The sequence below is a fragment of the Corvus cornix genome, chromosome 18 (assembly GCF_000738735.6).
Source record: "Corvus cornix cornix isolate S_Up_H32 chromosome 18, ASM73873v5, whole genome shotgun sequence".
Lineage (NCBI taxonomy): Eukaryota > Metazoa > Chordata > Aves > Passeriformes > Corvidae > Corvus > Corvus cornix.
The window spans coordinates 1,628,942-1,651,072 of record NC_046347.1 but is presented as its reverse complement, the minus strand read 5'-3'; the positions used below and the strand labels follow the sequence as shown (position 1 = coordinate 1,651,072).

The window sequence follows — 22,131 nt, the reverse complement described above, 5'->3', positions numbered from 1 at the left end:
TGGCAGCGCTGTCCCAACACTCCTGGAGCTCTGGCAGCCTCGGGGCTGTGCCCATTCCCTGGGGAGCCTGGGCTGTCTTCCTTTGGCCCCTCATGGCCTTTCACCAGCTTTGTGTCCTTCCTCCTGCCACTCCCTAAGAGCTTTAGATCTTTCTTATGATGTGGTGCCCAAAACTGCCCCCAGGACTCGAGGTGAGGCCTCACCAGTGCGGAGTTTAAGATCTAAACCAGCGTTCCCCTTCTCACATGGGGTGCAGAGCCAAGGGCCATGAGTGAGCTCCAGGCTGCAGCACTGTCACGAGTGAAATGTGTGTGAACAAAGAGTTTGCCACTCAGAGGAACAAACCTTTTACTTCATTCAGAAGTGAGGAAAACCAGGGAAAGCTGCGATGCTAGTTTGGGCTGTTGTGAAGAGATGGGAGTCGGGAGAGTGGTAAGTGAATTATAGGTCTGAGGAAAGACTGCAGAACAGCTGTAAACAGCATGGCAAGGTGTGGGGGGGTTTGGATCCTGACTGAAAGGATCACTGGAAGAGAAACGGAAGAACATTGGCACTAAGAACAAAGGGAGACAGTGTTTGGAAAACAAAGCCCTGGGAAAGATAAGGTTTTCCTTTGGAACTCGGGAAGACAAGGAATATTGATGGCCAGGGTTGTTTACGTTGGGGTACTCTGGTTACAGTAACACCAAGTGGCTCTTTTTGAAGCAAACAAAAAGCCCCAGAGAGCTCACACGGGGTTTGGAGAGCTCGAAAATAAACAGAGCTGCAGCCTGGTGTTTGTACCCAGGCCCTGAACAGGCTCCTGTGGGAGAGGAGCAGCAGGGAATGGGGGAGCCTGGGGAATCACAGGGTGGTTGGGGGTCCGAGGGGCCTTGGGAGGCCCAGCCGCCTGGTCGAGGTCAGGCCAGGGCCCCCAGGGCTGTGTCCAGCCTGGTCCAGCAGCCAAGGAGAGGGCACTGCACAGCTGAATGGGTGCCTGCCCCAGCTTGGCTCTGCCGGGCTTTGAGAGCTGTAATTATGGGAAGGATGGCTGGAGTTCCCCTGAGAACAAGGCCACACAAATATTTAGCTTGCCAACAGCCAGGTGCCTGCTGCTGCCCCGTGCCCCACGCTGGGCTCTCATACTCACACTGGCAGGCCCATCTCCTGCGCTTTAGCTGCTAGGAACTTCCCCTTCCTTGGGTGAATCTGCAAAGAGTTAAACACAATCATCACCCAAATCAACACGGACAGGAAACAAGATCCATGTACCGCCACGTTAAGACTTTCTCCACAAATCAAGGGAATGGTTTTTTCCCTCTTCAGTTCCACAGCCACTGCTCCAATTTACCCCAAATAGGTTTTTCTAGACTGCCTGCTTTCCAGGATCCTGCTGCTGCTTCTTGCTCCCCTCTTTAGCCAAGCAAGCACAACAGCCTGCCCTGCCCTGAGGGTTAAGCAAGAATGGAACCTGTACACTCAGAACCACTGCTGGATTCTAAAAAACGCCTCCAGTTTTACTCATTCCTACTCATGCTGCTGCAACTCTGACACTTGAAAAGCAGAAGCACATTAGAGCTTCAAAGCCCTACTTGAAAATGCTGTCTCCAATTAAATCTCTCTTGTGAGTTGAAACGTCCTACTGACATTAGGAAGCATTTTCTTACAGAAAGGGAGTTCAAACACTGGGACAGGCTTCCTCAAGACGTGGTTGGGAGGAAGAGCGAGAGTTGTGAGCGAGAAGACTGTGAGGAGATAAAACCCCGGGGGTTCCCCGTTTGGGGTCCTTTCTCAGAGGCACCAGCTCGGGCTGTGTCGGGAATAAATGGCTTTATGGGACAAGACGTCCGAAACTCTGCCGTGAGAAACCTGCCCTGGAGCCCGCTGAGGAAAACGGGTCTGACGGTGGGAATGGGGCTGCGGGGAACCCAGCGGGGCCGTCGGGTCAGTGGAGCCGGGGCTCCGGTTCCAGCAGCACCAGTGTCCGGTGCCGGGATGGACGGGGGGAGAACCCCGGGAGTGGCCGGGCCAGGAACGCCGGGAATGGCCGGGCAGAGAACCCCGGGAATGGCTGGGCAGAACCCTGGGAATGGCCGGGCAGAGAACCCCGGGAATGGCCGGGCAGAACCCTGGGAATAGACGTGCAGAGAACTCCGGGAGAGGCTGGGCAGAGAACCCCGGGAGAGGCCGGGCAGAGACCCCGGGAATGGCGGGCAGAGAACCCCGGGAATGGCCGGGGGAGAACCCCGGGAATGGCCGGGCAGAACCCCGGGAATGGCTGGGCAGAGAACCCGGGAATGGCCGGGCAGAGATCCCCGGGAATGGCCGGGCAGAGACCCCGGGAATGGCCGGGGGGAGAACCCCGGGAATGGCCGGGCAGAACCCTGGGAATAGACGGGGGCAGAGATCCCCGGGAATGGCCGGGCAGAGAACCCCGGGAATGGCCGGGGGAGAACCCCGGCAGTGGCCGGGCAGAGAACCCGGGAGAGGCCGGGCAGAGAACCCCGGGAATGGCCGGGCAGAGATCCCCGGTAGCGGATGACCAGCCGGCAGAGCCCCGGCAGTGGCCGGGCCGGGATCCCCGGGAGCGGATGACCAGCGGGCAGAAGCCCCGGGAGCGGATGACCAGCGGGCAGGGCCGGCAGTGGCCGGCAGATCCCGGGAGCGGATGACCAGCGGGCAGATCCCGGTCACGTGACAGCGGCCGGCCAGGACGGCAGCGATTCAGGGGCGGAGCTGCTGCTGCCGTTTCTCGCTTTCCATTGGTCCGCTCGCATCACGTGGCAAAGGGGGCGGGCCGACCGCTGGCATTTCTCGCCCCCATTGGCTGCGCCGCGTCAGGCGGGCAGGGGCGCTGGCGCTGATTGGCGGCGGGGCGGGTGCGCGCGGATGTGGGCGCTGGTGCGGGCGCTGCGCCGGGCCGCGGGCTCGTGTGGCGGCGGGCGGGGAGCGGCGCCGGGCTCGGCATCGCGCTCAGGGCCGGCTCCCGCGGCTGGGCCATGTCCGAGGGGCCCTCGGCGGCGCAGCCGGCGCGGCGGCCCAAGGACGTGCCCCGGCACGTGTGGGCCCGCGAGCGGCGGCGGAACGCGGGCACGGGCCTGGCGGGCCCAACACGGTGTACGTGCAGGTGGTGGCGGCCGGGAGCCGCGACGCGGGGGCCGCCGTGTATGTGTTCTCGAGTTCAACCGGTGAGTGCGGCGCTGGGGTCGGCACCGGCAGCGGAGCTCCCCGTTGGGCCTGCCCTGACGCCCCTTTCCCCCCAGGTATCTGTTCAACTGCGGCGAGGGCACGCAGCGCCCATGCAGGAGCACAAGTAAGTGGGACAGCGAAGGGGACACCCCGGGGCGGGACCGGCCCCTGCTCACCCCGTCTGCCCCGCAGGCTGAAGATCTCCCTGGACAGCATCTTCCTCAGCCGCGTGTCCTGGCCAACGTCGGGGGCTGCCAGGTGAGTGCGGGGAGCCCGCAGCGGCTCTCGGGCCGGGCGCGGTCACTTTGCGAGGTGCCCGGTGCGGCGTGCGGGGGTGTTTTAGACAGCGGTGGGCACGGCGGCATCGCTCTCCCAGGGCTGGGCTGCGCGTGGGGCTCTGCGGTGCTTCCCGCTGCTCTGTGGGCTCTGCGACAGTGCAGACACGTGGTGGGACAGTCTGCCTGTCCAGCGTGCCTGGCTTCAGCTTCCCAAAATCTCCTGCAGCAGAAGGTGTTGCCAGCAGGGAGCTGTTTGTGAGTTAGGCTGGTTTGAGTCCAAAGGAACATGCAAAAGTTTGTGGCCACCACTGTCCTCAGTGCAGGATGAGGTTAGAACAGGTGGCTATGGATCTTGTCCATTAAAATTCTGGAAATCTCCAAGAAAAGGAGAAGGTTAACAATCTGTTCAGGTGTATGAAGATGTGTAGATATTTTCTTTATCTGCAGAGGTGAGTGACTTGTTGAAACTGCCACAAAGCTGAGGCAAAACTGAATTTAGGTCTGAGTTCAGTTCTGGCCTTTGTGGAGCGGCCAGGCACTCCTGAACAGAGAGGGATCTTTCTTTTGGGATATACCAGTGGTTGCTAGGGCTGTGAAAAGCTGTTTCTCTGCTTGCTTTTAGGTATGATTCTCACACTGAAGGCTATAGGGCTTCAGAGGTGCGTGTTCCTGGGGCCACCAAAGCTGGTAAGTATGGCAAGATGCAGAAGGGAGAGCAAAGCCTGAAAATGCTAAAGCTCAGCCTGGAACTGGGAGAGCTGGTGGCAAAGGGAATCTTTGTGCAGGTGTGAAATGCTGGTCTGAGTCAGTGTCAGCCCAAAGGGCTGGCTTCAAAATCCAAATCTCTTCAGTTACAGGACAGCAGAAGTCTTCTGCTCCTGTCCTGTAGTCCTGTATCCTGATAAATCAGCTTTTGGGAGAAGGGAGGATCTTTGTTCCCTTGTCTGCTCCCTCCCCATTTTGTATTAATAGAAGCTCAGTCTCTGACCTCCTGTTCAATGTGGTCCTTGCCAGCCTAATGCCGCCGGAAATTTGCAATCCTCAGCATTGTTTTATTTCCTTGCAGTTTCTGCTGACTAATTACATGGATGGAAGGGTGGGGACAGTGGTTCTTTCTCTTTCTAAGGCTCAGTGACTGACAGAGCTGCCCAGATTTGTCTGCCTGGGTGTTGAACCTTTGCCTTCCCTGAGAAGTGTCTGTAGCTGCTGGAAGTGGTGCCTGTCATGGTGCACTGCTTGTGCCACCTCCTGAGACGCTGTCTCTTTTCCAGCAAAACTACTTGAAAGCCATTCGCCTCTTTCCCGGGCCCCTCAAGAGGATGGATTTAGGTACGTGGGGCAGGGATGTGTAGCAAAGGAACTTGTAACTTTTTGTTTCATCTGTAGCCAGGCTTGCATTGATCTGTAACAGCTTCCGCCTCTGCTTTGGGTCCGCTCTGAGGATGTTTTAAACGTGTTTTGTTCTGATACACTGTTCAAACCCCTCACAACAGTGTTTCCAGCTCTGTTTCTGCTCAGGGGCTGCAGGGCTGGCTGATACAGACAGCATTTGGTTTTAAAACGCTGTGAAGGCACTTTGCTTCCAGAGTCGGCCAGTGAATTTGCTCACTGTCGTATCACGGACTGCTCCCTGCGGATGATGAGCTTTTAAAATTTGAATTATTCATTGGGGTTTGCAGTTGGGCGGAGAAAGGGAAGGGGAACATTCAGCAGGTTGTGTTTAAGAAAGGAAAAGACACTTTTCTGATTTATATTCTTGAAGAGTGTGACTCTCTGCTTAGGCACTTGTTAATGGTGGTTTTTGATCTCTTCCCAGCTGTGCAGTTGCACACAGAGCCTGAGTACAAGGATGAGACCATGACTGTCTGCCAAATACCTCTGACAGGTGAGCTCGTGGTGCTGCAGAGAGGCAGGGGAAGCATGTGCTCAGTAAGCACAGTGAAGGTTCAAGGAGCAGCTTCTGTTTGCCAGCCTGAGTAAGCAGAGGTTCAGGAGAAGGATCTCATTTAAATAACAAGACCTGCTGAGTCAGGGCCTTGGCTTGTTCCTTTAGGTGTGTGTGGATGGAATGACTTGTGAAACATCCCTGGATTTGGCTTTCTCAGCCAGCTGAGTTCTTCCTGCTGGAAACTGTGATACTGAGGGTGCAGCACAGAGTTTAACAGTTTGGGGAGAAGGACTTGGATGAGGGATGGCTCCTGAAATAAATAATTGGAGTATGCAAGTGCAAGCTACACTGGGGGGAGCAGCTCTGTATTCTGCTGCAATTCAGACCTGACTGTCATGGAAGGGGGAATGCTGCTCCTGCTTTTCTTATCTGTTGCTTCTGATTGAGTGATCTTTGTCTGCTTTTATTGGATTTGGGACAGGAAAATCACTGGCTGCTGAAAGTACATTCCCCCAGAGTCCTGGAGCATCTCCCCAAGGTGGAAATAGCCCCAAAGGGGACACAGGGCCTGGATCCCCGAGAGCTGCACAGCAAAGCTTGGAGGAAGGAAAGGGAAAAGAAAGCCCAAAGAAGACAGGTGAAACACATGGAATGGCCTTCTCAACTTTAATGAGATGAAGCCAAATTAAGGATAGGAGTTTGTCCTCTGAGCCATTTGCTCTCTGAAAGTGAGGTCTGTGGAGAAGCTCAGCTGGAAGATTCCATGGAGCACAAAGTGTTCTGGTACTTTGGAAGTTGATGGAGAACTTAAAAGGCCTAGAAATTGGACATGATTGGTGCTTGGGTGTGATTAGTCCCTGTAGTAGTTTGCTTCTGGCTGGGGTGGGTGCTCCAACCTTTGTAATTTAATTACAGGTGGATGCTGGGCTGATTATTTTTCAGTCTTGGGCCTTAGTTTGGCTTCTTGTATCTAAAGCCATGGGCTCTCTGGCCTTGGGTGTTCATAACATTTTGCTGCTTGGCTCCAAGTTAACTGGATAATGTTCCTGTTAATGCTTTAGCAAATTTTGGCACATACTGGTTTTAAGAAAAGTGATGGTGAGTGATGATTTTTAGTAGTTTTGTTTTCTTTTACAGGTGATGAGCAGAAGTGTGCTAGGAGGCATCCTGATCTGGTGACGGCTTTTCTGTGTAAAGTAAGCTTGGGCAGAGTCTCTAAACCAACACAGAACAGATTAGAGAACAGAACAGAGTATTTCAGTGGGAAGGGACATGCAGTGATCATCTATGCCCACAGGATGGGTTGGGTTGGAAGAGACCTTAGGGATAATCTCATTCCATGCCCCCATGGGCAGGGACACCTTCTACAAGACCAGGTTGCTCCAAGCCCTATCCAACCGGGCCTTGGACACTTCCCCACCCAGTCCAACTGCCTGGCCACTTTAGGCTGGCCAAAATTTAAAACATATTAATAAGGGCATTGTCCAAACATCTCTTAAACATGGGCAGGCTTGGGGCATTGGCCACCCTCTGTAGGGAAATACTTCCTAACATCACTCGCTGCAGGGATTTAACTGGAGACAGCGTTTTCAAGTAGGGCTTTGAAGCTCTAATGTGCTTCTGCTTTTCAGTGTCAGAGTTGCAGCAGCATGAGTAGGAATGAGTAAACTGGAGGCGTTTTTTAGAATCCAGCAGTGGTTCTGAGTGTACAGGTTCCATTCTTGCTTAACCCTCAGGGCACGGGCAGGCCTGTTGTGCTTGCTTGGCTAAAGAGGGGAGCAAGAAGCAGCAGCAGGATCCTGGAAAGCAGGCAGTCTAGAAAAAACCTATTTGGGGTAAATTGGAGCAGTGGCTGTGGAACTGAAAGAGGGAAAAAAACCATTCCCTTGATTTGTGGAAAGTCTTAACGTGGCGGTACATGGATCTTGTTTCCTGTCCGTGTTGATTTGGGTGATGATTGTGTTTAACTCTTTGCAGATTCACCCAATGGAAGGGGAGTTCCTAGCAGCTAAAGCGCAGGAGATGGGCCTGCCAGTGTGAGTATGAGAGCCCAGCGTGGGGCACGGGGCAGCAGCAGGCACCTGGCTGTTGGCAAGCTAAATATTTGTGTGGCCTTGTTCTCAGGGGAACTCCAGCCATCCTTCCCATAATTACAGCTTCTCAAAAATGGGGAGAGCATCACTTTTGAAGGCAGAGAGGTAAGATGTGTTTGTGCTTCTGTGTGGCTTTCCCACTCTCCCTCCTTCACTGGGCTCCCAGGGTGACAGGCTTTTGTGCAGAATGCTTTGCCTACCAGTACGTCCTGGGACTGTCCCAGCTCCAGGTTGTTGCTGAGTGTGGCATGTCTGGGGCTGTTGGGGTGGTGATCATGGGAATGAACTCCTGTGTGGGTATGGCTGGGTGTTTGCTGTTTGGCAGAGCTGCTTCATCTTCCCTTCCCAAAACTGATACAGGTCTAGGAGTGAGTTAGTGGAGTTAATACCTGAATTTTTTAAGTCTGGGTGTTGAATGCCTGTGTAGCCATCACTCCCTCCTTACCTTGTTTGCACCTCTGACACCCAAAAAGAAACTCAACAGTTCTGGGGAACAGGGTCTGACTCTCTCAAACACTGGAGTGAGAGGCAGAGCCAGCTCTGGGCCGTGGCCCAGGGGATCTGCAAGTGAAGATCCTGACCTGCGAGACAGGATCAGCACATCTTAGTATCACAAGAATTTCATAGAGCCTTTTTTTTTTCCGCAAACATGCTTTTGCTACCATCTGAATTCTGTCATGGGAACTTAGAAACTGCTAAAATTCCCCTCCTCAGGTTAGGTTGTGGTTTCTCTGAGGCCAGGGTTGGGATTTGCTGTTACACAGCAAAATGCAAATGTGTGTAATGAGAGCAGAAAGGGCCCAAGAGCTGCCCTGGCTGGGTCTACTGAGCATTGAGAGGGGCTGCTGGGTCTGTCCAGCTGAAGGAGTCTGACACAGAGGTGCAGGAAGGGCTGTGAGTCCAGGCTGGTTGTGGTGTGACCACTGTGTATCTGCCTGCAGCTCTTCCCTGAGGAGCTGTGCACTCCCACTGACCCTGGCCCAGTGTTCCTGGTGCTGGAGTGTCCTCATGAGGGCTTTGTGGATGCTGTCTGTGAAAACGAGACCTTCCGAAGGTAGGGCTGGGGCACCTGGAATGTTTGAGTGCTGAGCTTTGCCTAAGAGAAGCTCTTCTTGTAGTCTGGATATGCTGTTTCTCATGGCTGATATCTGAGCTCTTTGGCACTGATGCAAGAAAGGATGGTGGTGCATTTTGAAGCTTTTAGGAAAGGCAGGACCTGTGGGGTTCTGTGGCTGCCATGGGCCTGTTTTCCCTCAGGGCTCTCCAGAGCAGGAATGTGCCCTGGTGTCTGCCTGGGGAGCAGTGGAGGCTGCTGCTTCCCTGGCTGCTGGAAGCCTGGACTGCATATAACAACTCTGTGGGCTTGTGCAGAAGCATTTGGGCTCCTGGAGGCTCTGCAGATGTTGTTGTTGATGGAGAAGAGGAACTGGCCTGTGGGGGACAGTAGAGGGTCAGCAAATGGTGGCCCTGAGCCTCCTGCTTTTGGTGATGCAGAGCCTGGAGCTCCTGGGCTGTGCTCTGGAGATGCCTGCTCTGCCTGCCCCAGGGGGCTTCTGTGGTAGCACCAAAGTGGGAGAGGGGAGGGATGTCCAAGGACATGGACTGGAGCAGAGATGTTCTTTTTGTTGGAATGTGTCCCAGGTACCAGGAGGGAGTTCCTGAGCACCAGGTGGCCTTGGTCATTCACATGACTCCCGAGTCAGTGCTTCGAGATGGCCGCTACCAGCAGTGGATGGAGAGGTACGTGGGTCTGTGGCCCCTGGGTTCCTGTCTCTGTGGGCAGCAGCCTGTTCTGGTGATGCACGTTTGTTCCAAAGACAAAAGAGCTCTAAAAGAGGGCTCTGCTGGCTCAGGTGAGATTTTTAGCTCAGGTGTGAACATGTGTGCAGTGCTAATGTGGGGCTGAAGCTGTTGTGCATTATTGTCCTCTGACAGATTCGGGCCTGGCACTCAGCACTTGGTGCTCAATGAAAACTCCTCTGCTGTGCACAACCCACGCAGCTACAAGATCCAAACTCAGCTGAACCTCATCCACCCAGAGATCTTCCCTCTGCTCACCACCTACCAGAGCAAGGTAATGCAGGCCCTCCTTGCCCCTGTGCCTCGTGCCCTGAGCAAAGGCCGTGTCTCACGTCACCCTCCTCCCACAGGAAGCAGAGGCTGCTTGCCCTGTGCCCATCGTGCGAGGGGAGTGCCTCCTGAAATACCACCTCAGGCCTCAGCAGGAGTGGCAGAGGTCAGTGGGAATCTTTTTCTTCCCAGGTTTTGGGTGTTGGCTTGAAGCAGCTCTTCAGTGAGGGCGGGCACTGTGTCAGGATCCCCTGCAGATCCTTTCTGGTGGCAGTCTCGAGGACGGTGTCCCTATCCCTGAAAGGCTCAGACAAGGTGTAGCACGTGGATGAGTGAACCACTGAAAACACCACCTGGCCAGTGGTTTGGAGTTCTGTTTCTGTCCCTTGCTCCTGTAGCCTTGTGGTCCTTTGTCCTTTGCTTTGACTCATGCTGTGCACCCAGCTGTGGCTGTGGCAGAGCAGATCGGGGCAGGGAGAGAGGTTTTGGGGAGCCCAGTGAAAGTCTTACCATCTGAAGACCTAGAAAGCCTGCCATTAGAGCTGAAAGCTCCAGGTGGTTAAACAGATGCTGCCTTTGCTCCTGGTGGGCAAATAGATGAAGCTACACAGGTCCAGGCACCACAGGGGGCAAGGGGATTTCAGCCACCATGGCTCAGATTTCTGGCTTTGTTGGGCACAACAGGAGGATGCAGGTGCCAAGAAGAGTTTAACTTTCTCTGATAAGGTATCTGGAGGCCTGTAGTACTGCATGTGCTCTGAAGCAGGCCCAGGATACAGGTCTCTTAATTTTCCAGCAATGCCTGAATCCCTTTAGGTGGCTGCTCCTCTTCCAGGAGCCTCTGTGCTGCCTTGCAGTGCCCTCTAGTGCCTAGCAGCTCTGGATGGGATGAAGTGCTATTGCAGGAGTGTTTCCACTTGGGTGGAATGATCATTCTGTGCCTGGCTCAGTCCAACCAGGCCTTTTTGGCACACACCACACTTGTGGATGTGCCTTCTCCAACCCCTCAAAATGGAAAGAGCATTTGTCCCTTTGTTCTAAGGCTGTTTTGTCACAGGAATTTGGCACTTTGCTCTGGAAAGGGCTGTTTCAGTTCCTACCTTGCCCCATCCTGATAATGGCCTGTTCTTGCAGAGATGCTGTGACTGTCTGTGATCCTGACACGTTTGTTAGTGAAGCCTTGGATCTCCCTGACTTCCAGACCCGTGTGAAGGAGTGCAAAGAGAGCCTGTCTGCTGTACCAGGTATGGATCAGCACCTTAGCTTGGATCAGTGGGATGGAAAATAGGAGCTCTTGGTGACCCACTGCTTCAGAGCCCAGATGAAGCTGTGAAGTGCTGGGGCTTGTTCTGCCTTCCCTTGTAAACCTCATGCTGAGGGGGGCAAAAATGACTGTGCTGGACATGTTGGCTCTGGAGTTACTGGGCTGGTAAATTAACTGGTGTCTGACCAGGCAGTGTGTGGAGAACATTTGCCTACAAATCCTTGTTGTCTGTTTTCTCTAGGAAATGTGGGTGCTTATCCTGAGATTGTGTTCTTGGGAACAGGATCTGCAATTCCAATGAAAATCCGCAATGTCAGCTCCACGCTGGTGAACACCAGGTAAACCCCAGTGCTCTCTGATCTCTGCCTTCCAAACCAAAAGATGCCCCTCCCTGCATGGCCCTGCTCAGAGCTCCTACAGTGGCTGCTAAATATCTCTGTCACCTCTCACTAGTGCTACCCGCTCCCTGCTGCTGGACTGTGGAGAAGGAACCTTTGGACAGCTCTGCCGCCACTACGGAGAGCAAGTTGACCAAGTGCTGTGTAACCTGGTGGCTGTGTTTGTGTCCCACATGCACACGGATCATCATTCGGTGGGTTCAGTGTGTGGGAAGGGGCAGGGGCTCTGTGCAGCTGTGCTCTGAACCTTGGGGCTCAGCTGTAGCTCCAGCTGATGAATGTGGGCTGCCCTGCTCTGCATTCCTCTCTGCGTTCATTCCCCAGGCACTGCTCAATCTGTCTGTGGTTCTAATCCCCTCTCCCTTCTTGTTTGTTCTGACTCTGGGCTTGCTGAGCTGTGGTAGCTCTGTTGCCACTGACTCCCCAGACACTTCTGACTGCCCTTGGTGTCTCCTTTGTTCCCTTTGCAGGGGCTGGTGAATATCCTGATGGAGCGAAGGAGAGCTTTTGTAAGTAGCATTGGTGTTTCTCTGCTCCTGAACTTGGCTTGGGGTGAGGGGAGGGGAACTTCAGAGTAGTGGAGAAGCACCAGCCTTTCTCTAGCATTTCTCCTCTCTGATTTGGTGTACACCTGATACTGATTTTTTTTCCCCTACTTTTGCTTTTGCAGGCAGCCCTTGGTCAGGCTTTCAGCCCTCTGTTTCTGGTAGCACCTGAGCAGATCATGCCTTGGCTGCACGAGTACCACAATAACTGTGAGGAGATTCTTGGAGACATCAAGTGAGTGTTTTGTGTGGAGAAATGTCCTTGGTCCTTATTCAAGGCAAGCCCTTGTCATCCATTCCCCCACCCCTTTGTTGGAGGTGATTCTGACTCCTTCCACTGCCTGTAGAACAAGGATGTGCAGTTTGCAGAGGGCAGGATAGGGTTTGTTATTCAGTGGTGCTGCTTAATAGAGGTTTACATGCAGGCTTCCCTTTTCCATAGGGCAAGTAGAAGAAAGAGTATTTGATAGTGGGGACAGTGATTGGATGAGTTACTGGGGCACCAATGAAAGCAAGAGGTAAAACAGACAGATCACTGAACTGAGAATGAGAAAGAGGAGAAATCAGCTGCTTAAAGAGAAGATCAGGTTTTATTTTGTACCTGTCCTTAATTATCTCTTCTTCCCTCCCTCGCAGAATGATTCCTTCTCAGTCTCTTGTGAAAGGCTGTGAGAACATCAGACCCAAAGCCAAGGAGTTTGTGAGCTCTCTCTTAGAGAGCTACGACCTGGCTGAGGTGAGTTCCTGAGCTGGGGGCTCTGTGGCTGGAGGGGACCTGGGGTCTAACACTTGTATCCTTGTTCAGTTTCAGACCTGTGAAGTCCAACACTGTAAAAATGCTTTTGCATGTTCAGTGATCCACAAGTCTGGCTGGAAAGTAGTTTATTCTGGTGATACAATGCCCTGCATGGCCTTAGTGCAAATGGGTAGGTAACAAAACCCTCTGCTTGAAGAATCTCTTGGAGAAAGGTCTCCATCTGTCAGTACCCAAAGTGGGCACTCCCAAACTTTTGGTGCTGTGTCTGCCACGCAGCGAGGGGCTGAGGAGGGACAGGAGGGCTCCTGGAGAGGCAGTTGGGCTGCTCAGTCTTCAGCTGAAGATTGAATGTGATTGTTTGTTTGTGCAGGTAAAAATGCCAACCTGCTGATCCACGAAGCCACGCTGGAAGATGGCATGGAAAAAGAAGCTATAGAGAAGACCCACAGGTGGGGTGTGTTCTGCTGTCTGTCCCTGTTCAGAAGGGGAAGCTGCACAGCTGGGTGTAGCCCTTGAAGCTGATGGTGAGGGGCCCAAGTCGTGTCAAAGGTTCTGGTGTGCGTAGAGCTCTTCTACACTGGAGCTGATGTGTTGGTCATTGCAGCAGCTCTGAAACCACCTCAGCTCCTCTCAACATCCCCCAAAAGAAACGGGGGAAAGCTTTCAAGCAGACAGTGGTAACTCTACAAATAGACCAGCCCAAGGGAAAGGCCCTCTGCATGGTTACATCTTGGGACTAAGCTCAGGGGGTAGAAGGGTCCTCTTACCCCCACAGCTCACTGAGAGCACTGCAGCCAGGGATTCCATGTGCTGCTCCCAGCAAACGTGGGAGACCAAGAGCAGCTGCTTGGAATTCCCTGTGAGTCACAGTACAAGAGCTGGGCCTGTTGACACCCCTGGGACAAGTGCCTGTCCCCAGTTTGTGGAGCTCTTAAATGCAAGGCTCCAACAATTACAGCTGCTTTCCCTCGTTCAGGGTTGTGTGGAAGTTGCAGGCTGCCCCATGCTCAGCAGGTGTGAGGTCACTTGGTGTGGTGTGACCCTGGGTGCAGAGCAGCAGTACCTGCCAGCCTGGCTGTGACCAGGGTGTGTTCCTTTTGCAGCACGACCTCCCAGGCCATCCAGACTGGGATGAAGATGAATGCAGAGTTCATCATGCTCAATCACTTCAGTCAGAGATACGCCAAGATCCCGCTGTTCAGCGAAGACTTCAGCGAGAAGGTTGGCATTGCCTTTGACCACATGAGGGTAAGTTGGGAGCTGGGCGCCAGGCCTGGGAATGGTGTCAGGGTTACTTTGGGATGCTCATTAATTAAATGCTCCTCTTGTGCTTTATCAATATTCCATCTCCTGAAGAGCAGGCTCTGAAACAGCTCCTTCAACTGCTGGCAGCAGATACCCTGTGCCACCCTTTCCTCACACTGGTGTGAGACAGGTGCTGATGGCCCTTGAATCCAGCTCTTAACACCCTGGGTACTTGCCTCATGTCACCTCAAGTCTGTGCTTGCTACTCCCAGCCAAAAAAACTAATATTGCTTCCATTCCCATCCCAACTGATGAGCTGCTCCAGTGGCTTTCTGCAGCAGACATCTGGGAGACAAAAGCTGGCTGAAGGCACCTGTGGCAGTGAGGGCAGCTCACTGTCACTCAGAATTTGTACTGGGTCACAGCATTCCTGGGAAGAAAACCTCAATAACTCGTTGAGGTCAGGGCTGCTCTGTGCACACAGAGAGGGGCAGTGCCCTGCTGTCTGCACAGGCTGAAGGCAAGGGGGGGAGCAAGGGAATCAAACAGCAGTTGTCACGCAGGAGCTCCTGTGCTTCTGTTCCAGGTACGTTTCGGTGACTTCCCGGCCATCCCGAAGCTGATCCCGCCCCTGAAGGCTTTGTTTGCAGACGACATCGTGGAGATGGAGGAGCGCAAGGAGAAGAGGGAGCTGCGGCTGCTGAAGGAGACTGCCCTGGTGCTGGACAAACTGACCAGGGGGGACAGCACGGAGGCAGCGTGCCAGAAACGGAAACAAGCCAAGAACCATCAGGAAGTGCCAGACAAGAAGCTTAAAACAGTCAACTGAGAGAGACAAGGCTGGGAGTGCTGTGCTCTGAGAGAGAAGCCTGGCTCTCCGCAGGCCTCGGGAGCGCGCGGTGCTGCCGGCGCTGCGGGAAAGGGGCTGGCCTGGGCATCTGGGTTTGCTTGGTCATCATGGATCTCCCTGGGCTGCAGCTCCAGTGGGTTGTCAGTAGCACTGGTCCTTGTGGAGACAGGATCTGCCCACACAGCTCCTGTTCTGGGGCCTCACCAGTCCATGGGGTGTTTCTTCTTTTAACCAAAAATTCTTCTCTCTGAACTGTTTTAATTTAACATGTATGTAACAGCAGCAGGTGTGACCTTTGCAAGAGATCAGGTGTGAGGGGCCCTGGAGGGGCCGTGGGTTTGCCAGAAGAAGGTGAGCTGGTCTCAGTGATGGGGGGCATAACCAGCTATCAGAACCCAGGTGATAGGAGGAAAATTAACAGTAAAATGTTAGGGGTTTAGGTTAAATTAGGGGTGAGAATACATCTGTACATCGGTGTTCCCATTTTATTTTGGTTTTCTCTGCTGATTTTTTGTTTCAAGAGATCAGCTTTCCAAACCCTTTATTTAGAATCTGAATAAACCGCTCGCCATCCTCCAGAAAGCTGTGTTGTGTGTGGATTGCTAATGAGGAGACAAAAACCTCGATTTGTCTGGAGAATGACCTTGCCTGGCTGATTCAGCACTGGGGTAAAGACCAAGATCTTGCCCATCGGGTGTGGATCATGCTGGAGCCTCGTGGCTGTTTCATGCCAGCACAAGCCTCTCTGCCTTGTTACCCTCAGGACAGGAGTTTTGCTCGCCAGCCCAAGCTGGCACTAACGGGATCTTGAATGGCTCTGGATCAGATGGCTGGGAGTTTTCTTCGAGCATATTCCAGTTCTGGATGCAGGGACGCTGGCAAAGCAGGCAGAGAAGGGGAGGTCTGTGGTTAAGAGTTTTTCTGAGGCTCTTTGTGGGTCAACTTCGCTTCTTCCCTTGCTGCTGCTGCCACTGCCTGTGTTCAGAAGCAGGAGGGCAGTTCTGTGCTATTTCAATTAAGGAATTCATTTTTAAAGAGAACTTGAAGACACTCAGGCCCTGCTCAGGAGATGATACTTGCACACAAGTGAAGACTTAAGACTTCATTTTAAGTTAATGGGAAATTAAGAAGCAGACTGTCAGCAAAGCATCTTTTGATGGTGAGCTGTGCTTTAATGTTATGCTTGGCTAGAGCAGAGACTGGGGAATTGCCACATCTGTGTCCTCCAGAAAAGCTCTGCTCGGCTTTTATGAATAGCAGGGGACTGGGGAAAAACAAAATGTTCCTGTTACTGTACAGGTAGAGGCAGGAACAGGCTGTGGTGCCCCAGGGGAGGACCTGGTTACTGCTGGGGTGACACGAGCAGCCCTGGGCCTGCACAGGATCCGTGTGCTGCTTTTCATGGAATTAAAGAAGGGTCTTTTATTTGGAGAACAGTGAACTGCTTCTCCCAGAAGGAATTAATAAAATGGAAATGCAGCGGCGGCAGGAGCCCACAGCACCCAAGTTCCAGCGTCAGGTGGTTGATGCAGGTACGGCGGTGTCGGGAAGGGCAGGCGGGGCTGAGGGACAGGACCTGCCTGTGCCCGCTGTGGAAAAAATTCCCCCGGGCTGCACTCCGAGCTTCCCGCGGAGCGAGCCGGCCTGGGAGCTCGCTTCTGGGGCTGCACCAGCGGTGCTGGGATGAGGGACACCAACTGGAACAGCAGGAGCGAGGCGGCAGCGCTGGGACCGCCCTCGCATCCCAGCGGGACACGGGAGCGGCTCCCAGGAGTCCCCCGGGCAACGGCGGCGCCTCCTGGCAAACACTGGCCGGAGCCGCGCGGATGGAGCCCGAGGGGGCGGCGGGGCCGGAGCGCCGGGAGGAGCCCCCGGAGGAGCCCCCGGAGGAGCCCCGGGAGGAGCCGTGCGCGGAGCGGGTGGCGCGGGGCGCGGCGCGGGCGCTGGCCGTGCCCGGGGAGCGCTGGCGGCGCTGGGCGCGGGGCGCGGCGGGGCCGGCGCTGCGGGGCTTCGTGCGGGGCGAGGCGGGGCCGGCGCTGCTCGCCTGGCGGGGCCCGGCCGGGGAGCTGGGGCTGCGGCCCGGGCCGCCCCCGCCGCCCCCCAGCGCTACCAAGGCGCTTTTCTTCCTCCGCCCGCCCGGAGCTGGTCCCGGGCCCGCCGAGCTGCTGTGCGGGGATCTGCCCGCAGAGCCCCTGGCGCACTTCGCCGCGCTGGTGGAGGAGGTAAGGGGGAAAAGGCGACGCCGGGGTCTGTAGAGCCCAATGAAACCTCCTAAATCCTGAGCCATGGGGGCTCTGGGCGTCTCCCAGTAGTGGGGGATGAGCCACGTTACACAGTCACAGGATGCAGTCCTGAGAATGAGAAGCTGTGGCTGCCCCATCCCTGGAAGTGTTCAGGGCCAGGGTGGACGGGGCTTGGAGCAGCCTGGGATAGTGGAAGGTGTCCTTGCTCGTGGCAGGGGATGGAACAAGATGAACTTTAAGTGCACCAGGGTCCCAGTTGTCGTTCTAACAACCCCAAAGAAAACCCCAAAAAGGCTTGACTGGTTATGACATGACTCTCATTAGCAGCCCATGTGATCTGAGTAATGGAGACTAAGCCTGCTACTATTGCAGTTGAAGCTGTTGAAGGTGAACTCTGTTTGCCCTGGGGTTGTGCCCTCTTCCCATGGCTCCCTGGACATGGTGGTTGCTGCTGCTGGTCCTCTTCGGTCATGGTGCAAAGAATCTTCAGCACCCTGGAGTGGCACCCCTGGTGCTGGACTGCTTTGTTCCTTTTCAATTCTGTATCTGCGTGTAGCTGGTTTTGTACCTTTATCCTCCCCCAAGTCTGGCCACGTAAAGGCTGCTCATCACCAGGGGCAACCTGGCTCCGATCCCAGAGCAAGGTGACAGACATTGTTGCTGTCCCAGTGCAGAAGAGCCAGAAGCAGCTCATGTCCAGACAAGCCCAGCCCAGAGTTCCCAGCTGCAGGGTCAGTGCAGATCCTGGAACTTCCACTGATAAAGACAGGAACTGTATTTAGTGGGCTGCAGCTTTGGGAAATAACCTAAAACGTGGCTGTGCTGTACATGCCACAGGATCTTCCCTCTGCACGTGGCGGGTGGCTGTGCAGGGACAGCCCCTGGGCTCAGCCCAGCCCTGCTGGCCTGTTCATCGTCACCTGCAGGGAACTGCCTGGGACGGTGCTGAATGTGGGTCTCCAGGCTTGGCCAAGCCAGGACCTCAGAGCCTGGTGGCCAGTCCATCTCCTGCAGCACGTTTTGTCATAGAATCATCAAATCACATCATGGTTTGGGTTGGAAAGGATTTAAAACTTATCCCGTCCCACCCCCTGCCACAGGCAGGGACGCCTTCCACTAGCCCAGGCTGCTCCAAGCCCTGTCCAACCTGACCTTGGGCACTGCCAGGGATCCAGGGGCAGCCCCAGCTTCTCTGGGCACCCTGTGCCAGGGCCTTCCCACCCTCCCAGGGAACAATTTCTTCCTAAATCAAGTCTAAATCTACCCTCCTTCAGCTCTTCTCCATTGTTCTTCCATGACTCCTGCTGTAGGTGATTGTGCCCATCCTGACCAACCGGAAGAACCATCAGGGCTGGCCACGAGTGGTGTCACAAGACATCATCCGTCATGTCCACAGCCTGAAGAGTACTGTCTTCAAGGTTGTTGGCCAAGTGAAGGGCAAGACTTTGCTGCCTCTTCCACCTGGCTCGGAGGGAATCGAGGACATTGATCCTAAAAATGAGAAATTGTGAGTACCAGCCCTTGCTCTCCACTGGATTTTCTTCTGCTGATGCATGTGCTGCTTCCTTTGGGGATCCTCCCTGCCAGACATGGGGACTCTTCTCACTCCCTGTCCTCTGCAGCTCATCAGACTGCCAGGGAGGGGTATTTTGCTCTCTCTGGTTCATGGGCTCTGTCTTTGGGGACTGTGCAACGATACAAGCAGGAAAAGCTCGGAAGTGGAAGGGGATGTGGACACACAGAGGAGCAATGAGCTGCTTGGATCACTGAGGGAAAACTCCAAACTCTGCAGTCACGTTGCTCCAAACCCTGTCCAGCCTGGCTTTGGACACTTCCAGGGATGAGGCAGCCACAGCTTCTCTGGGCAACCTGTGCCAGGGCCTCCCCACCCTCACAGGGAAGAGTTTCTTCCTAATATCTAGTTTAAACCTACTCTCTTTCAGTTTAAAACCATTCCTCCTTATCTTGTCACTCACTGCCCTTGTAAATAGTCTCTCTCATGGGTTTGATTGTTTTGTGGTTTTGAAACATGAATGTGGGCTGTAACTGTAAAATCCAGCTGCCCATTGAGGTAGATCCAACTGGGCAATGCACGTGGACAAGCAGAAAGCAAAGCGACCCTCGTGCTCTGTGTTCTGCAGCCTGGAGCTGATCAACAAATCCCTTGTACATGCCACCGAGTCAGCCATCATTGACTGGAGCCACCAGATCCAGAGAGTGCTGAAGAAGGAGTCCTCAGAGCCTCTCCTGCAAGGCAGCAACCCAAACCCAAGGGTGGAACTGGAGTTCTGGAAGAACAGGTGATGGTGAGGGGCTGGTGGTGCTGGTTTGGGTGGAGGGGGTGCTGCTGCTGTGAGCCAAGAGCAGCTGCTCGGGGTCATGCAGAGACCTGAACCCCCAAAATTGCTCCCACATATAAAATAATGATGTTGGAGTGCCTGGAGGTGGCTGGGCAGTTGGCTGGGTTTAACCTGGCCCCACCACAGTTCAGGGCTACACCGTGAGGGGATTTTGTTGGAAGTGCTGCTTCCATCACTAGGACCAGCCCCAGAGCTGATGGGCTCTCTCCATGCCAGCAGCTGGCTGCTGGTGGTGCAAGAGCGGGGTTAGATGAGCCAGGGAGTGGAATTTCACCTGCCCTTTGTGCTGTATTGGCTCAGGCTGACTCGAGACAGAGCCCTGCCCTCTGCAGAGCTGTCCCCAGTGCCTGCAGGAACTCCACCTGGCTCCTTGTGGCAGTGCCCTGCTCGCAGCAGAGCTGCTCTCATCTGAACCTGGCACCAGCTGTGTGTCCTGTGGGGCTGGTCCCATTTCCTGCCACCACTGGGACTCAGTCCTTGTGTAACTGCAGAAAATCCTGAATCAGGCCCAGGGCAAGCAGGGGTTTGGGGCACAGCTGGTGCTGCCCCAGCTGGGCTGGTAACATGTCCTGGCTGCTGCAGGTGTGATGACCTGGAGGGCATTTACAGTCAGCTGACATCGAGGAAGGTCAGGAACATGCTGGAGGTGCTGGAGAGAGTGCAGAGCATCTACGTGCCAGCCTTCCAAAACATGCTCATGGATGTTGAGGCAGGTGAGAAACTGGGACAGCTTCACTGTGGTGCTGACTTTTGGCCTTTCTTCACAGCCTGGGGTCCCAGTGTCCTGTGCCCTCCCTGCTGGGGTGACAGGGTGGCTGTTGGCCCTGTGGGAGGGAGGTGCTGATAGTGAGCATTTCTTCTTCCTTGGTCTCAGGATTTGGGGTTACTTGCACTTGCACTTCTGGCACTTCTGAAAAAGCTGAGACAATTGGGATTGTTTAGTCCAGAGAAGAAAAGGCTCTGCAGTGATCTTAGTCTGGCCTTCCAGTACCTAGAGGGGCTCCAAGAAAGACGGATTTTTTACAAGGGTTGGCAGAATGGCTTCATGCTGTCAGAGGTTAGATTAGATTAAATATTAGGAAGGAATTGTTCCCTGTGAGGGTGGGGAGGCCCTGGCACAGGGTGCCCAGAGCAGCTGTGGCTGCCCCTGGATCCCTGGCAGTGCCCAAGGCCAGGCTGGACATTGGGGCTTGGAGCAGCCTGGGCTAGTGGAGGTGTAGCAAGATGAGGTTTAAGGTCCCTTCCAACCCAAACCATCCCATGGTTCTGTGATTAGATGATGACAATGATGATTCTCTTCTTGTTGGTCCACAGGTTTAGTTCCACAATGATGTCCTGGTTTTATTAATTAAATTTAATTAATTTGTTAACTCTGGTGTAGTTCTTCAGGGTCCAACCACACGGCTGTTCAAAGCTAAGCTGAAGGTTTCACCCAGTCAGGCACTCGTTTCCATGCTGGTACAGTCAGGACAGGTGGGACTGTGGCTGCCAGAGCCAAAGCCAGGCTCAGCTGAGCTCAGGCCCAGCTTGGTGATCCTGCAGCCCATGCAGAGCTGCATTTTTGGAGCTGCCAGGCACGTTGTGGCCTCAGCCTGTGCCCACAGCCCTGTCCCTGCTCCCTGTCCCTGGCCATGGAGTCAGTCTGTTGGCTGTGCTGGTTGTGCTGTGGGTGAGCAGGGATCAAGGTGATGGATGTTCAGCAGGCATGGGTGGGTGCTTTGTGCTCACCAGGACTGTCTGTTCCCCTTTGTGCCAGCACCCAGCCCGTGACCCCCCCCCCCACCCCCGCTCGATGGATCTCAGCCCTTCTCCCCTCTCTTCCCACAGCTCTGAGTGAGGCTCAGGACATCGACCTGCACCTGACACCCCTCCAGCAGCCCCTGGAGGACATAGAGGCTGCTGAGTTCAGCAAGGTGAAGCCTCTCCTGGTCCCTCTGCTGCACGTGGTGTGCTGGATCTGGGTCACCTCCAAGCACTACAGCGTGCCCTTGCGCATGGTGGTGCTGCTCCAGGAAATCTGCAACCTTCTCATCCAGCAGGTGCGTGGCTGTGGCACCTGTGTTTGCCACAGGAAGGGTTTTATGGAAGTCTCCTCTCTCCTGCTTCCCTCTGTCCTTCCTTGGCAAAGGGATTCTGAACCCAAGAGGAAGGGTCAGACGAGAAGTCACCGTTTGCTGTGGCAGCAGAAGTGACATCTCCGGTGTGATGTGGCTCTTCCAGGCCGTGGTGTACCTGTCTCCAGAAGACCTTCTGAAAGGAGAGATGGAAGAGAGCCTGGGCAAGGTGCAAACAGTGTTTGACATCCTGAATGCCTTCAAAGGGGCGGTCGAGGAGAGACGGGAAAACCTGCACGTGTATTATGAGCCAGGCCAGGAAGTGAGGAAGTGGGACTTCCACACCAGGCTGGTGTTTGCAAGGCTGGACAGCTTCCTGAAGAGGCTGGAGATGGTGAAGGTGAGACTCTGGAGGTATTGCAGCCATCAGGAGAGCTCTGTAGCCATGAACTCCCTTGCTGGCATCTTCCCTCCCCCTGGCTTCCCCTGATGCCAGGGGATGGGGCCACTCTCTGTGCTGTGTGGGCCCCCCTGACACTGAGGCCAGGACCTTGTTTGACCAGATCCTGCTCAGTGCACCTGTCAGATTTGCTGCTGTGTCCTTCTGCTCAGGCTGGTGGGTGTTTCAGTGCTCCCAAGAGTCCTCTGGGACTTGTGCTCTTGTCAGGATGGGGGTTATGGGGCTGTGAATAAACCAGGACAAGCTCCTAGGCCTCCTATGGCCCTCGGAGACCCTAGAGCTGGGCATCTCCTGACTTGGGCAGGGGGGCTGGGGAGGAGCAGGGACACGTTCCAATTCCTCACCAGGTCACCCCTTCACATCCCAGTGCTCTGTCCAGCTGGGGGGCTGTGGGGTGCCCCTGTTTGCTGTGAGATGGTCAGCTGGGGCAGGGAGTGTCCTGAGTGCCATCACCCCTC

At 54.7% G+C, this 22,131-nt stretch overlaps 2 protein-coding genes across 2 annotated transcripts in view; both read left to right on the top strand.

Annotated features, from left to right (window-relative positions):
- The window catches only part of DNAH9 (dynein axonemal heavy chain 9), a 179,501-nt gene that overhangs the window by 15,275 nt on the left and 142,095 nt on the right, over positions 1-22,131 (top strand). The window contains 3 exon segments of the mRNA XM_039562282.1: positions 19,742-19,872; positions 20,987-21,198; positions 21,380-21,613. Coding sequence (XP_039418216.1) covers positions 19,797-19,872; positions 20,987-21,198; positions 21,380-21,613 — 522 coding nt within the window. The 5' untranslated portion in view covers positions 19,742-19,796.
- LOC104695630 (zinc phosphodiesterase ELAC protein 2) lies at positions 2,964-15,138 on the top strand. The gene is given in 29 exon segments (XM_039562283.1): positions 2,964-3,078; positions 3,081-3,152; positions 3,155-3,167; positions 3,243-3,274; positions 3,277-3,292; positions 3,361-3,421; positions 3,481-3,487; positions 4,069-4,133; positions 4,718-4,775; positions 5,263-5,331; positions 5,816-5,971; positions 6,472-6,530; positions 7,312-7,370; positions 7,459-7,492; positions 7,494-7,532; positions 8,369-8,481; positions 9,069-9,167; positions 9,363-9,501; positions 9,578-9,663; positions 10,632-10,741; positions 11,003-11,099; positions 11,215-11,353; positions 11,630-11,668; positions 11,830-11,939; positions 12,341-12,440; positions 12,510-12,630; positions 12,832-12,910; positions 13,565-13,709; positions 14,293-15,138. Coding segments are annotated over 29 exon segments (2,460 nt in total). The 5' UTR covers positions 2,964-2,978; the 3' UTR covers positions 14,536-15,138.